General features: G+C 36.0%; 1 protein-coding gene across 4 annotated transcripts in view; it reads left to right on the plus strand.

Moving 5' to 3' along the window:
* Positions 1-16,963, plus strand: part of LOC137198238 (class I histocompatibility antigen, F10 alpha chain-like) — a 150,103-nt gene that overhangs the window by 118,566 nt on the left and 14,574 nt on the right. For 3 of the 4 annotated variants that reach the window (XM_067611943.1, XM_067611946.1, XM_067611945.1), the window contains 5 exons: positions 1,560-1,586; positions 3,172-3,210; positions 5,963-6,037; positions 6,770-6,811; positions 10,897-10,929. The exons of the other annotated variant lie outside the window; for it this stretch is intronic. In XM_067611943.1, coding sequence (XP_067468044.1) covers positions 1,560-1,586; positions 3,172-3,210; positions 5,963-6,037; positions 6,770-6,811; positions 10,897-10,929 — 216 coding nt within the window. The remainder of the gene's footprint in view (positions 1-1,559; positions 1,587-3,171; positions 3,211-5,962; positions 6,038-6,769; positions 6,812-10,896; positions 10,930-16,963) is intronic. 4 annotated transcript variants of the gene reach the window in all.

Consider the following 16,963-nt stretch of genomic DNA (forward strand, 5'->3'; position numbering starts at 1 on the left):
GGTTTATCATGTTAATGTTACCGTCATCAGTCTGAATGTCTTTATAATACAGCACATAATACATACATCATACAGCTTTTAATACAGTTAGTTATCAGCGGGCCCATGTGTTGTGTTTACTGCCACAGAAAAGGAATAAATTATTTGTATAACCAGGGTTCTCTGAGCAGCATGACGTCTCTTATCAGACCTGTTAACGTCTTCAGCAGCTCTGTGTGAGAGGAACAAACTGAGATTACAGTTAGCAGAGTTCTGATATTTATACTTGATGCAGCGGCTGAAATGAACCTCAGAGTCTTTTACGTCACGATTAGAGAATTTGGCTGAACTGAAATTTAAATCCAAACAGGCAGAAATGAGATAATTTGGAGCAGAAAAAGCAGTTTTATGTGTTTTGTTGAAAAAATCTAATCGGAGCAGTAATGAATACAAAATGCTTCGTCACTGCTGTTGTAAACAAAACGTGGCGCCATTTATTTATTTTTAAACAAAGCAGGACAGTCGGTTTCTAGTTTTCAATATGATCTGTGGAACAACACATAATGCTAATATTTCATCTAAAAGTAAAATGCTTCAGTTATACATATAGATTTCATTTGTGCAGTCCCAAAAGATTGTTGTATTTATTTTGTTTGAGCATATTATGTGAAAAACATTCATACAGTGCACACAAGTTGTTAAGGATGTTTATAATGTTACAACAATGACTCAGAGGGAGGAATGATGAACCTGTCTGGATAAACCAGATTTAACTGTTTAAGTTAAGTTAAAGTTTAAAAAAAGCTGAGACAGAGGTGGACACAAGTTGTTACCATGTTGGAAAGATATAATGAACTATACATTCATATAGTTCTTCTCTATCATGCAACTTGCACTCATCGCCTCAAAACTGAGAGAATCAAATTTGATAAAGTTTTATTTTCACCTCTGAATTTCATACAGTTGAAGTCCTACTGCTCTGGGATTGTCCTCAAATTAAATCAGTGTTCAAACTGTGTAATTTAACGCTGTGTAATTTAAAGGACAATAGATTTATCTAATGGAGGGACTAAACAGTTTCAGACCATGTCATTGACTTGACATCCATGAATAATTGAGGGCCATGTTATAGAAGCACTAGAAGCATTAAGTAGCTATCCTAAACTCAAACACACCTTTTAAATAACTTGTTCCTACTAAAAAAATGTATAAAAGATTGTTTTTTGCACACAATATAACATCTCTTTGCCCCAAAATTAAAAATATCTTCTGTCTGGTCTTCAGGGGCTTTGTCCATAAAAATGTTTGGGGTCAAAAAAACAAAAACCACAAATTGAGTCTTTAAAAGCTGCTCAGTTAAACCACAAGTTCTGCAAGTTACTAATTTCAGATAATCATTTTTCTCAATTGAAAAATGGATATGCATGTTTGGAATTGAAATAAGTCCAGCTGTTTGTTTTGTCCCAAGTCATGATGTTCTTCAGTTAGAGGCTTTTCCAGATTTAGAATCAGTTATGTAGTTTAGGAGTAGTAATAAGTTCAGCTGTTCATTAATGTGTTAATGTTGTCTTTATTAACAGGAGGAGGTGGACGCAACAATCATCAAGGTAACTATTTTATTTCTTCTCTTTTACTTGAAGGTTACAGCTTTGCTCAGACTTACTTAGCTTATAGGATCAGACTGGTGTTAAATATATTTCTTATTGTCAACAAGTAAAACCAACAAAGTGATGAGTCTGTCTCTACATACTTGTCAACGTCCCTCCCTGTCTGTGGCTCTCAACTTCAAGCTCGTTACTTCCTACTGAAGACGTAGATCAGAAATATTTAGTTTCATGTTTTTAATAAAGTCTCAGTCATTTTGTCACTGTAGTTTTTAACAAACAAACAGAGGAAATAGTGTATTTGTTGGGGACTATTTTCAGCGGTGGATGAATCCACATTTGAACTGTTGTGAGTATTTCTGGCAGCAGGACTGTGTGTGCAGGATTGAGTCAAAATAAAGGACAGTGTGTTCATGTTGATGAAGGAACATGTCACCCAGTACAGCGGTGTGACTCATTGACCACGGAGCCACAGAGGTCAACAGAGCTCTACGGCACAGAGGAATAAGATATATCACACAATACTTGTTAGTATAATTAATAAATAGAAAGCAGTCCAGGAAGCACTGATTTGTTGACGGCAACTTAATCCTTTTAGTTAGTCCTGGCCAGGCTGTAACTTCTGTACAATGAACTTGACAATAGTTAGTTTAGCTGTTTTTGTTTTTTGTATGTGTGTTAACTTTGTGTTTATTTACAGATGTACCACTTCCTGAAGTTCCTGCTGCCCCAGGTAAGTGCTTTACTTTTCTGCTGTGGATTCTTTTAAAGTTTGAAATGTTAAATGTTTTGGTGCAATGAATGTTTATAATGTTACAACAATGACTCAGAGGGAGGCAGCATGATGAAGGAATCCCAAATGTCTGAATAAACCAACTTTAACTTTATTAATAAATTAAAGTGTAAAAAAAGCTGAGACAGAGGAGGAGGAAGGGCCTCAGAAAAGAAGCGCTACTACTGGACAGAGGATATAAAGCAAAAAGGGGAGTTTGAAAAACCAGAAGAGACATTAAATTGACAGATAACACAAAAACAAGAACAAAGTATTTAATTAAGCTCAGAGAGCTTCTTTAAAGGGTTTTCAAAGTTGCACCAAGTGCATGTAATTTTTATGTAAGAACATAAAAACATGTAAAAACATTATTGTAACATAAGATAGAAAATAAAACCCACTTGATAACATTAATTAAAATGAGATCAAATAAAGTGAAAATACATGCATAGAATGTGTACTTCAGTAATTTGACACTTAATAAATGAAAGCTGAGAACGTTTTGTCATGTGTAGACAATCTATAAATCAGCGTCTAGGTCTCTGAAGCCATAAGCAAATATAAAAATAAAAAATATCTTTTTTCTGGACTTCAGGGGCTTTGTCCATAAAAATGTTTGGGGTCAAAAAAACAAAAATTACAAATTGATTCTTTAAAACCTGCTCAGTTAAACCACAAGTTCTGCAAGTTACTAATTTCAGATAATCATTTTTCTCAGTTGAAAAATGGATATGTATGTTTGGAAGCAGAGATAAGATATAAGCAGGTTCCCAAACACATTAACACAAACCTTGATGCATTTTCTTTTCTTCACAGGGTGTACTGGTTATTGCAGCCACTGTGGTTCTGCCTGTGGTAAGTATCTTTGATTGACTGATTGAAAGCTGCACCACGCAGGTTCATGCTTTTCAGTTTGATCAGTTTGTTGTTTTTGCTGTTTTCATACCAAATTAATCCTTTTAGTTAGTCCTGGCCAGGCTGTAATTTGTTAATTTAGTTGTTTTTGGGTTTTGTGTGTTAAATTTGTGTTTATTCAGAGGTATACGTCTTGATGACATGCTTTTATTTTCCTGCTGTGGATTCTTTTAAAGATTGAAATGTTAAATATTTTGGTGCTAAAGATGTTTATAATGTTACAACAATGACTCAGATGGAGGCAGCATGATGAAGGAATCCCAAATGTCTGAATAAACCAACTTTAACTTTATTAATAAATTAAAGTGTAAAAAAAGCTGAGACAGAGGAGGAGGAAGGGCCTCTTGTAGGTTGGCTAGGAGCCACTGAGTGGACAGGTGCAGTTGTTCAGACATAAATCACCAACCTGAGGCAGACCTTCTGGACACGAGCCTCTGCCATACATTACCAGTTCACCTTCAGAAGTCTAACTGGTATCAGTCATTTCTGTAAACACAGCAAGAATATAGACTTATAGACCAAAAGACAAACCAAACCAACCAAAGACCAAACAATCCTGATTATTAAACAAAAAAAAAAAAAATCAAAGAGGATGTAGAGACAGAAAAAGCTCCACGTTTTATCAGACACATGGACTCATATTAAGAGAAGATGGTCAGTAAGTCAAATCATTAGTTAAGGCAGCCCTGTCTGTAAACTCTGAATCATGAACTTCACACTTTCCTCAGTTAAAAAATGGATATTTATATTTTGAATTTTAATAAGTGCAACTGTTTATTAGTAGTGTTAATGTTGTCTTTATTCAGAAAAACACTGACTGAGGCTTTAAAGTTTTTCAAGTGTGTCTTAAAACAACAGTCAGGTGTCCATATGAACAGTGAAAGAGGTTTTCCTCGCTGTAATCATTCCTCCTGTTCATACTGGATATTAAAAGATCCTTCAAATGTGCTTTCAATGGAAGTGATGGAGGCCAAAATCCACAGTGTGTCCACACAGTCAGAAGTGAGGGAGAAGGAGTAGATGATATTTCTAGGATTTTAAACTGGTAATTATTCTTTTATTGTGGAAAAACTATATCGGACACATTATCATTAGACATAGATTATTTTTATGTCTTTATACATGTCTGGAGGGGATCTTTAAGAAAGTAAACTTTGATTTAGCTGCGTTAACGTTACTCTGAAGATCAGATTAAAACTGAAATGAAGCAGCAGAGGTTTCATGACTTTGCGTCATTTCATCATCATTTCTGTATCAGACCTGCTGTATGTCAGCGTGAAGCAAACATACACATAAATCTAAAGAAAAGAACCTGAAAATATACCACTGGGGAAGTTTCAGCCAGTAGAGATGAATATATGATGCAAGAAGAGGGAGAGGAGGACGATGAAGACACAAACTAGCATATTAAATGTACAATATGTAATTTCAGCCATTAGGGGTCTCAATCAAAACAATAACAAAAGACAGAGTGTGATGATGGTGTGAAGTAGCAAGGGATCATGGGAGTTGTTGTCTTCATTGTTAAATAACCAACTTCCCCGGGATAAGATTACTCCAGTGTTCATTGTTCAGGATATTTTATCAGGAGCCGAATTATCTGCAGAGGTCCTCTGCAGAAAACAAACGTACACGCAGATTAAAATCGTTAAAAATACTAATTAAAGCTGTTTCACCTAAAAAATCAATATTTCTCCGACGATGTTTGGCGAGCACCGGACTTCCTGGAGGGGCTGTTAGCTGAGCTGCTGCTAACGTTTGTCCAGTTTATTTCTCTGATAACTTGAGATCCAGACGTCCAATGACTAAAATCCTTCTTCCGGCTAAAAGATATAGTTAAAAACAACCAAAATTTATCATGAAAATGTGGCTTAAAACTGAATAAAAGTCAATTTATAACAGTTTCTGTGGAACAACCACAACGCCGATGTATTACCTTGTATGCATCTTGTGCGTGTTTACTCTTTGGTAGAGGAGGTATGACGCCATTGACATGCGACCAAATGAAACGGTCCCTTACCTTGATTAAAATTACAGATTTCTCTGGGTTTGAAAATTGTTGGAAACATTTGGGATAATGTGAGTACACAACTCAACAACATATATAACATAGGTCTAGTTGTTTTTAGACATTTTAATGCAGAATAATTACATATTATAGCTTAAATTGTTGGATTAACTTTTGTGTTTGTTGGTTTGTTTAGTTTTCCTTTATATATTCCTTTAACGAACAAAAACAATGAAAACTTAACATAAAACATGTGGCTTTTGATTCCTGCTGTAGGTTCTTAAGATGCTTTGAGCCTCCTGCGAGTGTTCAGGAGTCACTCGTTCATCTTTGATTGTAAGAGCGTCGTCAGTTATGATGCTTTTAGATAAACAAACCTCTGAAACTGTAGAAGGTTCATAAGATGGATTTTACTATTTCGTCATAGATTTAAGATGCTTTTGGGGAAAAAACCTGGTTGTTTGGTCTGCAGCAGGGTTTGACAGCTTTCACACCACCATAAATGATCAGAGCCAACGCACCATTATGTTGATTTTCTATGATTTCTTCCTCTCACACATGTGATGTCGACAAACCTGAGAATATTATAAGATCATGTAAAAAATTAACGTAATGCAGTAAAGCAGATTTTAGTCTTTAATTTTGTGTGTGTGTGTGTGTGTGTGTGCGCGTGCGTGTGTGTAGTCAGTGTCTCCCGACAACTTCCCAATGATGAAGACGTGAACAAACGTCTCCTGGCGGATGAGAAGGAAGAGAAAGGTAAAAGTTTTCCTGTAGGAAGACATGATGTCAGCTGCTGAGCTACATGACTTTGTACAGATTCTGATGTCAGTGTTACATAATGAAATACTGTTTTGATAATGAGATCATTTTATTATTGATTATCTCACCATATTATTAATATGAAAAAGGTTGACAATCGTTATGTCTAAATTAATAATCTAAATATGACCAAAGTCTGGCCCAACATGAGACCTTAAATACTTTTACTATTTATTAAAAATCAAACATTATGTTTTAGTTGACTTTAAAATAATTATTAATTATAAATCACATGGTAAAAAATGTTTGTTTTCAGTGTTTTGTCCATATTACCCAACTCTGCACCCACCAATGTCCATATAATTTGAATAATAGATTAAAAAACAATAGATGACTGAGTTTAATCTTTGAAGTTTTAAACCAAACAGGAAGTGAAGTTAGGAGGTGCTGGTGTTAATGGTGTTACAGGAAACCATCAAAACATTTTGTTAATTTCTGAAACTGTTGTGATGTTACATCACTTTAATCTATTATATATAATCATTTATAACATAAAGAAAGCTCTTCCTCTGCAGACATTGACTCAGGTCCTGAAACAGTATTTTAAAGCATTTTATCTTTAGTTTCCGTTGTATCCTCAGAGAATAAATAAATCAGAAGCAGTCCAGAAAACACAGATTGGATATAAGCAGTTATTACAAACCTCAATGCATTTTCTTTTCTTCACAGGGTCTTATGAGTCTCTCAACATGCGTGCCCCTGATGTCTCTGGTAAGTATCTTCTGTTGATTGATTGAAAGCTGCACCACGCAGGTTCATGCTTTGACAGTTTCAAGTGGCAGCAAGAGATAAATTAAATGTTTAAAGGAATTACACCCAAATTATAAAAACTTAACATACTATCTTCATGGCTAAATGTTATGAGAGGTGAATGAGAAAATGTGTTATGCAATTTGGATAAAGTAAATGTTAATGCCAAAAATGCACATTAGTATCACGAGATACGTAGAAAAGCAGCTTCAGTACGTTATAGAAAGTAACGTGTCTGTTAATTCTTGCAGACAACGACTCAGACGAGAGTTCAGCCCAATGAGGGTCTCCTTAAGGAACAGTCTGAGGTCTGAGGGGAAGATTAAAAAAAGCCTTACTACTGGACAGGGGATATAAAGTAAAAAGGGAAGCTTGAAAAACCAGACGAGACATTAAATTGACAGATAACACAAAAACAAGAACAAAGTATTTAATTAAAGCTGCAAGCAGCGTTGAACGGGCCCTCGCGCCTCTGCGCACGTCGGGCCACGGCGCAACCGAAGGGCTTCTGTCACGGGTATGTAGATGTCTTCAGACCCAGGCTGTTTTCAGACAGTGCAAGAAGGAGATAAACATCACTTCCTTTGTCCACTGTTTTGCCTGCTGCTGGGGCTGCTTCGCTGAAATTTTGTAGGGGGCGCTAGTCAGCCAGTTTGCATCACTGATGGAATATTGTCATGTAGACGTGTTCAGGCCGAGAGTCTTATCAAACATGTAAAGTTTGGTGCAGACTGGAGCATTTGCACTAAAGTTATAGCAATTTCCTCTGTCATCACGAAGCATCAAATCTCAATGGTGCGAGGATGAGAATTTTCTGCAGGGTGAGACATGTCTGTCTTGCTCACACCTGTGGCAACAAAATTATGCAAGTTTTGGGCCCATTCACTTGAATTTCAATTAGTAAATTGAAAACTTTTGATGAGTTTGTGTGTAAAACAAATTAATTTCCTAATTTTTATCAAGTTTATTTTTAGAAAAGGAAAGACTTTTAACCCACATGACCTGGTCAAAGTTTGATTGACATGTGTACTGTCAGGTGTGTAGAGACAATAAGTAACTGCAGCTGGACACAGAAAAATACTCATATATTTGAATGGAGAGTGTGAGTGAACCGCCAGGTGCTCGGGCCTTAATAAAGGAAAAACTGCAGTACAGAGATACAAATTTTAGTTTTGATTTTATTTTTCTGCAGCACTTTATCACTAAACTGTTACTCTCACTCAATGAGCTCCATTCAACCGCCACACCCATCCCCCCCTCCTATTCTCTCTCTCTCCCTCTCAGTTGGAGAGGAGAATGTCACTCTTGTGAAATATCCTGATAAATCCCATGACTTTGGACAAATCCTACATTAAAAATCACATTTTTTTTAGGAAATTTCGTTGCCAATCCATTGATACAGGTTTCAAAGTGGTCAGACTTTTAGTTTAGGTATCAGAACCATTTGTTTGACTCAAAGTCCATGCCTAGAGATTGCCTCCCCATTGGTTTACATTGTAAGGTGTGATGTGGCACTACAATTTTCAGGGCTTACAATATCTAAACCGTTGGAGTTATTACAAAATTTTTAACAACTTTTGTTCAGCACAGTGTCATAAGTCATGTATTCAAGTTTGAAGCCGATACCATTAACGCCCTAGGAGGAAATAGCGTTTCTTGGGGGTCCAAAATTGGCACAAAGTGGTACTTTGATGGGCATATTGCGGACTTCCTGTTGGATTTAGGTCAGGGGTATCTGCGTATGATTTGTAGGTCTTGATGAGATGAATAATTGAGTTTTGGTTCGATCTCTCTACGACATTCCTACGGGCCGTGGCGGCCATATTAGATACATAGGTGGCGCTATAGAGCACATTTTGGCACTTTGGGGGATAATTTTTACATTTTATCAAATTTTTCACCAGACCTGATGTGCGTGCCAAATTTGGTGAGTTTTTGAGCATGTTTAGGGGGTCAAATTAAGGGTTGAAGTGGCGTAATAATAAAGAAAGAATGAGAAGAAGAAGAAGAAAGAAACAAACACACAAAATACAATAGGGTCTTTGCCCCTTTTGGGCTCAGGCCCTAATAATTAAAGCTGCAAGCAGCGTTGGTCGGGACCTCGCACTCTGGTCCGTCGGAAAAAGATCATTTTGCTTTTTAAAAATGAGGGATATTTCTTATAAGTGTGGTGTGCTTTTATTTTGAAAGTGTGATTGACAGGATGAGCATTTTCTGCAGGGTGAGACATGTCTGTCTTGCTCACACCTGTGTCATCAAACTTATGCAGGTTTTGGGCCCTTTCACTTGAATTTCAATTAGTAAATTGAAAACTCATGATGAGTTTGTGTGTAAAACAAATTATTTTCCTAATTTTCATCAAGTCTATTTTTAGAAAAGGAAAGACTTTTAAGCCACATGACCTGGTCAAAGTTTGATTGACATGTGTACTGTCAGGTGAGACAATAAGTAACTGCAGCTGAACACAGAAAAATACTCATATATTTGAATGGAGAGTGTGAGCGAACCGCTAGGTGCTTGGGCCCTAATAAAGGAAAAACTGCTACTTTTATTAATCCTACTGTTTTAGAAACTGTGTGGATCATCAGGTACCTAGTTGAGCTAAATTTGAAGGATGTCCTTGTTTGAAGTTACTGACTGACCATCAGGTCTCTGTGACATCATCCTATGACCCTTCTTGTTTGTAAGAAGGTGTAACGTTTGTTGAAGTGTCCATTTAGAGACCTGACTGTCTTTAACTTTGCTTCTGTAGAGGTATAAAGCTGTCTTAAGCACACCTTTTTAAATAACTTGTTCTTACTGAAATTTTTGTATTAAAGATTAGTTTCTGCACACAATATAACATCTCTTTGCCACAAAATAAAAAATACCTTCTTTCTGGACTTCAGGGGCTTTGTCCATAAAAATGTTTGGGGCTAAAAGACTAAAAAAAAAATTACATTGATTCTTTAAAAGCTGTTCAGTCAAATCACAAGTTCAGCCAGTTACTTAGCTTATAGGATAAGATTGGTGTTATATATATTTATTATTGTCAACAAGTAAAACCAACAAAGTGATGAGTCTGTCTCTCAATACTTTTCAACTTCCCCTCCTTGTCTGTGGCTCTCAACCTCAAGCCTGTTGCAGGAGCCATTTATATTGATTGTTGGCATGTCATTTGTTTAGTTATAACTTGCAGTAATATTTTGGACACTGGGTGGCGGACATTAGATGCACAAGGTTGCATATGTAGGGGCATAGGTGACAGGAAACGGGAGGCACAGGCAGGTGGAGCACATACAGTTCTTACCAGACCAATAACAGACGCACACTACAGCTGGCAGGACAGAAACCTGGTATGTTCATGACATATACAAATACTTCAATAAAACAACAAATTAAACGGCAGCCAACCGACTGGAAAATCTGTTTTTGAATCTGCGTAAGATCACTCCTAACCTAACCTACCTGTGTATTAATGGCAAACTGGAAAAACAGGAAAAGAAGGGACATCGAAAAATGAAAATTGCCATTACACCCGTTGTTTCCTACTGAAGACATAAATCTTAAAAACTGCTCACAAATATTTAGTTTCATGTTTTTAAAAAAGTCTCAGTCATTTTGTCACTGTAGTTTTTAACAAACAAACAGAGGAAATAGGGTATTTGTTGGGGACTATTTTCAGCGGTGAATGAATCCACATTTGAACTGTTGTGAGTATTTCTGGCAGCAGGACTGTGTGTGCAGGATTGAGTCAAAATAAAGGACAGTGTGTTCATGTTGATGAAGGAACATGTCACCCAGTACAGCGGTGTGACTCATTGACCACGGAGCCACAGAGGTCAACAGAGCTCTACGGCACAGAGGAATAAGATATATCACACAATACTTGTTAGTATAATTAATAAATAGAAAGCAGTCCAGGAAGCACTGATTTGTTGACGGCAACTTAATCCTTTTAGTTAGTCCTGGCCAGGCTGTAACTTCTGTACAATGAACTTGACAATAGTTAGTTTAACTATTTAAAAAGTTTAACTATTTTTTTGTGTGTGTGTTAACTTTCACAGGTAAACCACTTGATGAAGGTCCTGCTGCCACAGGTAAGTGCTTTACTTTTCTGCTATGGATTCTTTTAAAGTTTGAAATGTTAAATGTTTTGGTGCTAAAGATGTTTATAATGTTACAACAATGACTCAGAGGGAGGCAGCATGATGAAGGAATCCCAAATGTCTGAATAAACCAAATTTAACTGGTATCAGTCATTTCTGTAAACACAGCAAGAATATAGACTTACAGACCAAAAGACAAACCAAACCGACCAAAGACCAAACAATCCTGATCATTTAAAAAGAAAATCAAAAGTAAGGATGTAGAGACAGAAAAAGCTCCACGTTTTATCAGACACATGGACTCATATTAAGAGAAGATGGTCAGTAAGTCAAATCATTAGTTAAGGCAGCCCTGTCTGTAAACTCTGAATCATGAACTTCACACTTTCCTCAGTTAAAAAATGGATATGTATATTTTGAATTTTAATAAGTGCAGCTGTTTATTAGTAGTGTTAATGTTGTCTTTATTTACAGGCAACGCCCCACCAGCTACAGACAACAATGTCCAAGGTAACTACTTTCTTTCTTTCCCATCAGAAACACATTGACTGGGGCTTTAAAGGACAAATTCACAATTTTTCAAGTGTGTCTTAAAACAACAGTCAGGTGTCCATATGAACAGTGAAAGAGGTTTTCCTCACTGTAATCATTCTTCCTGTTCATACTGGATGTTAAAAGATCCTTCAAATGTGCTTTCAATGGAAGTGATGGAGGCCAAAATCCACAGTATGTCCACACAGTCAGAAGTGAGGGAGAAGGAGTAGATGATATTTCTAGGATTTTAAACTGGTAATTATTCTTTTTTGGAAAGACTATATGAGATATATAACAATATAACATACTCTGAAGATGAGATTAAAACTAAAATGAAAATTTATGGGTAGCCCTTTAATACAAAACCCTACCCAAACTGCACACCACCTATCCAGTTACCAGACACCCAGTATCCAAACCATGCACCACCTATCCAATCATCCTGCATCATCATAGTGTGCAACCCAGTCAATAGCCCGCAATGTCCAATTTGACAGCACGTGCGTTGTCCAGCTGGGTATCACACGCTGTTGAATTGGACATAGCGCGCTACCCAGCTGATTGCGCAGATTGGACAAAAATTCAATCACCTCTCTTAAAGCAGAAGTAGATGGAGAAACGCCAAAACAAACTTTGGACATAAGTGAAAATCTGAGGGGGAGAGAAATAGGTATTATTAATATTAATGTGTGCCCTCCAGTCTGTTGGTCAGTTGTACCATCATGGATAATCCCAGAACCTGAAGTTGATCTATGCACACTGAATAATAACAAAAGATAGAAATCAGGAGATATAGTCAAAGAAGTTAAGTCTCATCTGCAACGGACAAACGGACATATCAGATGTCAGTATTCACAGCAGAGATGTTGGCAATATTAATGTGCACTTTGGTGGATAGAGGACAATAAACCAGACAACTCAGTCATATGCAGTGATTCAGCAGCAGCTTTAATGCACTGCAATTTTTCCAGTGCATTACTGAAGTTAAATATTGGATGGCCAAAAATTTCTTGCAGCTAAATGAAGACAAAACAGAGATTCTTTTAGCAGGTCCGAAGGCTTTGAGGCACCAGATTCACTCTTTGTTAACTCCCCATGTCGGTAAAACCCTGTGAGCATGTCGCTGATCTTAACTTTCAGAAGCACATTTCCAATATCTCTGAGACTGCTTTTTATCATCTTAGAAATATATCCAAAGTTAGATCTTTCCTGTCACAGTCAGATTCTGAAAAGTTGGTTCATGCATTCATTTCCAGTCGACTAGACTATTGTAATGGACTCTTTGCTGGACTGGCAAAACAAAGGCTTAATAAACTCCAGCTTATCCAGAATGCTGCAGCCAGAGTATTAACCAAAACCAAAAGGTGTGAACACATCACTCCTGTTTTAATTTCTCTTCACTGACTCCCAGTAAAGCAAAGAATTGATTTTAAAATATTTCTTATCATTCATCACTAGCTCCCTCCTACGTTGTTAACATGCTCTCTGAATACACGCCGGACAGACCCCTGAGATCATCAAATAAAGGTCTCCTCACTATACCAAGAATAAATACTAAATCACCTCATGGTGCCTTCAGCCATTATGGTCGTACTCTCTGGAATTCTCTAGCACATGAACGCAGGACTGTTACAACAGTGTCTTCCTTTAAAAGCAGACTAAAAACATATCCTTTTTCACAAGCTTTTAGTTAGGTTAATGGGTAAAACCTTCATTTTAGAAACAGTATTATTGTTATTTCTTTTAACAATGATAATAATAATACCCTCTTACCCTACTCTCTTATTGTAATACCTTCTCACCTTTTAATTTTATATGCTTATATGTTTTTATATATGTAACATCTCCTTATTTTATGTTTTATCTTATTTGTTTTGTTTTATATATGTAATGTTAATGTAATGTTATATATTTTTGTCACATATGATCTTTACTTGTTTTTAAGCACATTGAATTTACCCCTGTCATATGAAATGTGCTACATAAATAAATTTGACTTGATTTTAACTACAATAAGAGAAATCTAATCCAAGTCCAGACCTAAAAACTAAAATGAAGCAGTGGAGGTTTCATGACTTTGCGTCATTTCATCATCATTTCTGTATCAGACCTGCTGTATGTCAGCGTGAAGCAAACATACACATAAATCTAAAGAAAAGAACCTGAAAATATAGCACTGGGGAAGTTTCAGCCAGTAGAGATGAATATATGATGCAAGAAGAGGGAGAGGAGGACGATGAAGACACAAACTGGAAGATTAATTGTTGGATTCATTTTTGTGTCTGTTGGTTTAGTTCAGTTTTATTTTCTAATTCTTCCTTTTACATCAACGTCACTTATAGAACATCAGTGTTCATTTTTGAGTCTATAGTTTTTCATGAAGAAAAACAGTGAAAACTTGAATAAAACATGTAGTTTTTGGTTCCTGCTGTAGGTTCTTAAGATGCTTTGAGCCTCCTGCGAGTGTTCAGGAGTCACTCGTTCATCTTTGTTTGTAAGAGCGTCGTCAGTTATGATGCTTTTTGGAAACAAACCTCTGAAACTGTAGAAGGTTCATAAGATGGATTTTACAGTTTCGTCATAGCTTTAAGATGCTTTTGGAGAAAAAAACCTGGTTGTTTGGTCTGCAGCAGGGTTTGACAGCTTTCACACCACCATAAATGATCGGAGCCAACGCACCATTATGTTGATTTTCTATGATTTCTTCCTCTCACACACGTGATGTTGACAAACCTGAGAGCATTATAAGATCATGTAAAAAATTAATATAATACATTAAAGCAGATTGTAGTCTTTAATTTTGTGTGTGTGTTTTATCAGTCTTCCCACAACTTCCCAATGATGAAGACGTGAACAAATGTCTCCTGAAGGACGAGAAGAAAGAGAAAGGTAAAAGTTTTCCTGTAGGAAGACATGATGTCAGCTGCTGAGCTACATGACTTTGTACAGATTCTGATGTCAGTGTTACATAATGAAATACTGTTTTGATAATGAGATCATTTTATTATTGATTGTCTCACCATATTATTAATATGAAAAAGGTTGACAATTGTTATGTCTAAATTAATAATCTAAATATGACCAAAGTCTGGCCCAACATGAGATCTTAAATACTTTTACTGTTTATTAAAAATCAAACATTATGTTTTAGTTGACTTTAAAATAATGATTAATTATAAATCACATGGTAAAAAATGTTTATTTTCAGTGTTTTGTCCATATTGCCCAACTCTGCACCCACCAATGTCCATGTAATTTGAATAATAGATTAAAAAACAATAGATGACTGAGTTTAATCTTTGAAGTTTTAAACCAAACAGGAAGTGAAGTTAGGAGGTGCTGGTGTTAATGGTGTTACAGGAAACCATCAAAACATTTGTTAATGTCTGAAACTGTTGTGATGTTACATCACTTTAATCTATTATATATCATCATTTATAACATAAAGAAAGCTCTTCCTTTGCAGACATTGACTCAGGTCCTGAAACAGTATTTTAAAGCATTTTATCTTTAGTTTCCGTTGTATCCTCAGTGAATAAATAAATCAGAAGCAGTCCAGAAAACACAGATTGGATATAAGCAGTTATTACAAACCTCAATGCATTTTCTTTTCTTCACAGGGTCTGAAGGGTCTCTCAACAGTGGTGACTCTGATGTCTCTAGTCCCCCTGGGGGTTCTGGTAAGTATCCTCTGTTCACTGATTGAAAGCTGCACCACACAGGTTCGTGTTTTTACAGTTTCAAGTGGCAGCAAGAGATAAATTAAAGGTTTAAAGGAATTACACCCAAATTACAAAAACCTTAACATACTATCTTCATGACTAGATATTACTAGAGGTAACTGAGAAAATATGTTTTGTAATTTGGATAAATGAAAAGTTAATACCAAAAATGCATCTCAGCCTCACAAGATACATAGAAAAGCAGCATTAGTTCATGTATAGAAAGTAACACATCTGTTCATTCTTGCAGACAACAGTTCAAGACAACGGTCAGCATCTCCTTAAGTCTGAGAGGAACCAACTTGCCAGATAAAAAAATGCATTACTACTGGACAGGGGATATAAAGTAAAAAGGGGAGTTTGAAAAACCAGAAGAACCAAAGAGAGCCAGAGAGCCTCTTTAAACAGTTTTCCAAATTAATTGATCATTTGATGATGATGATGATGATGATGATGAGAACAGTCGTAGTAAAAAGACACTACTTTGTGGTTGTAATGTTTCAGCAGTGATTTTAAAGTACAGACACTACAGGGATTGGGTTTGAACTTTAGTAAGTGTGATAGTTTGAGGAGTCCTGATTACTCTGGAATAATGTTCCAACAGATTTCACATATTCTTTCTTTGTAGTTTTCTTCCATTGATTGCCTTAAATGGGTGAAAAAATTCTTCCATGTCTCTTTAAGCTGAAGCTCAAAGTCATGGTGAAAGAAACACTATTGTTTCACACAAATGAATGTAATATAAACAAAAAGTTTAGAGATCATTAATCACAGTTACTGAAGCAAATGTTAAATGCTACAGTAGATTTATGCAAGAGGGTAAGAATAAGTGTTTTTACTTGAAGTAGCTGTTGATAATGTATTTCAGACAAGAACTTGTCTAGAATTAGTAATGGCTAAATTTGATGAGATGTTTTGAAAAGCCTGAAGACAGATCATGAAATAAAGTCAGAGTTATGAGGTGCTGAGCAAAAAATTCATGCTTGTAAATTGCACTTGTGAAAGAGATTTAAATAGTGGTTATCATTTGATGTATTTCTTCTATGTATTATATATTTTACACATGTTTTTAAACTAAAGGCTCAGTGTTTGTTCTCTATTCAATGTGATGTAACATCACTGTGACACTGTGGAATAAGAAATTCTACCTCCTAGGTTAGTTGAACTCTTGAACTTGTTTGTATCTGAGGGTTGTTTGCTGACCTCTGGGGTTTATCTAGAGATGTCTTTGTCTTAATCCTGCTGTTTTACAAACTGTGGATCATCAGGTACCTAGTTGAGCTAAATTTGAAGGATGTCCTTGTTTGAAGTTACTGACTGACCATCAGGTCTCTGTGACATCATCCTATGACCATTCTTGTTTGTAAGAAGGTGTAACGGTTTGTTGAAGTGTCCATTTAGGGACCTGACTGTCTTTAACTTTGCTGGTATAAAGCTGTCTGGTTTGTGTTCTCGATCTTTAGAGAAAGGTCAACATGAACATGTTTTCTCTCCAAAAATACAAGATAATTGTATTTTTGTATTTGGACATTTGTATAATTGTTAATGATTGTATGATGGACTCTTCAGTGTTTACAGCTGCTTCAACAAGTAACAATGTTTAATGCTCACTTGATCACTTTTTAAATCTTATATTACATTAAATGACATCAAATCCACTGCTGCTTAAACAGATGATTTTTGCATCTTTACCTGGTGGCTTAAATACATGTAATATATTTTCTGTTTTAACACTTTTACCTTGTTTTTTTTATTTTATTTTTTTTTAC

Source organism: Thunnus thynnus, chromosome 15 (assembly GCF_963924715.1).
Source record: "Thunnus thynnus chromosome 15, fThuThy2.1, whole genome shotgun sequence".
Lineage (NCBI taxonomy): Eukaryota > Metazoa > Chordata > Actinopteri > Scombriformes > Scombridae > Thunnus > Thunnus thynnus.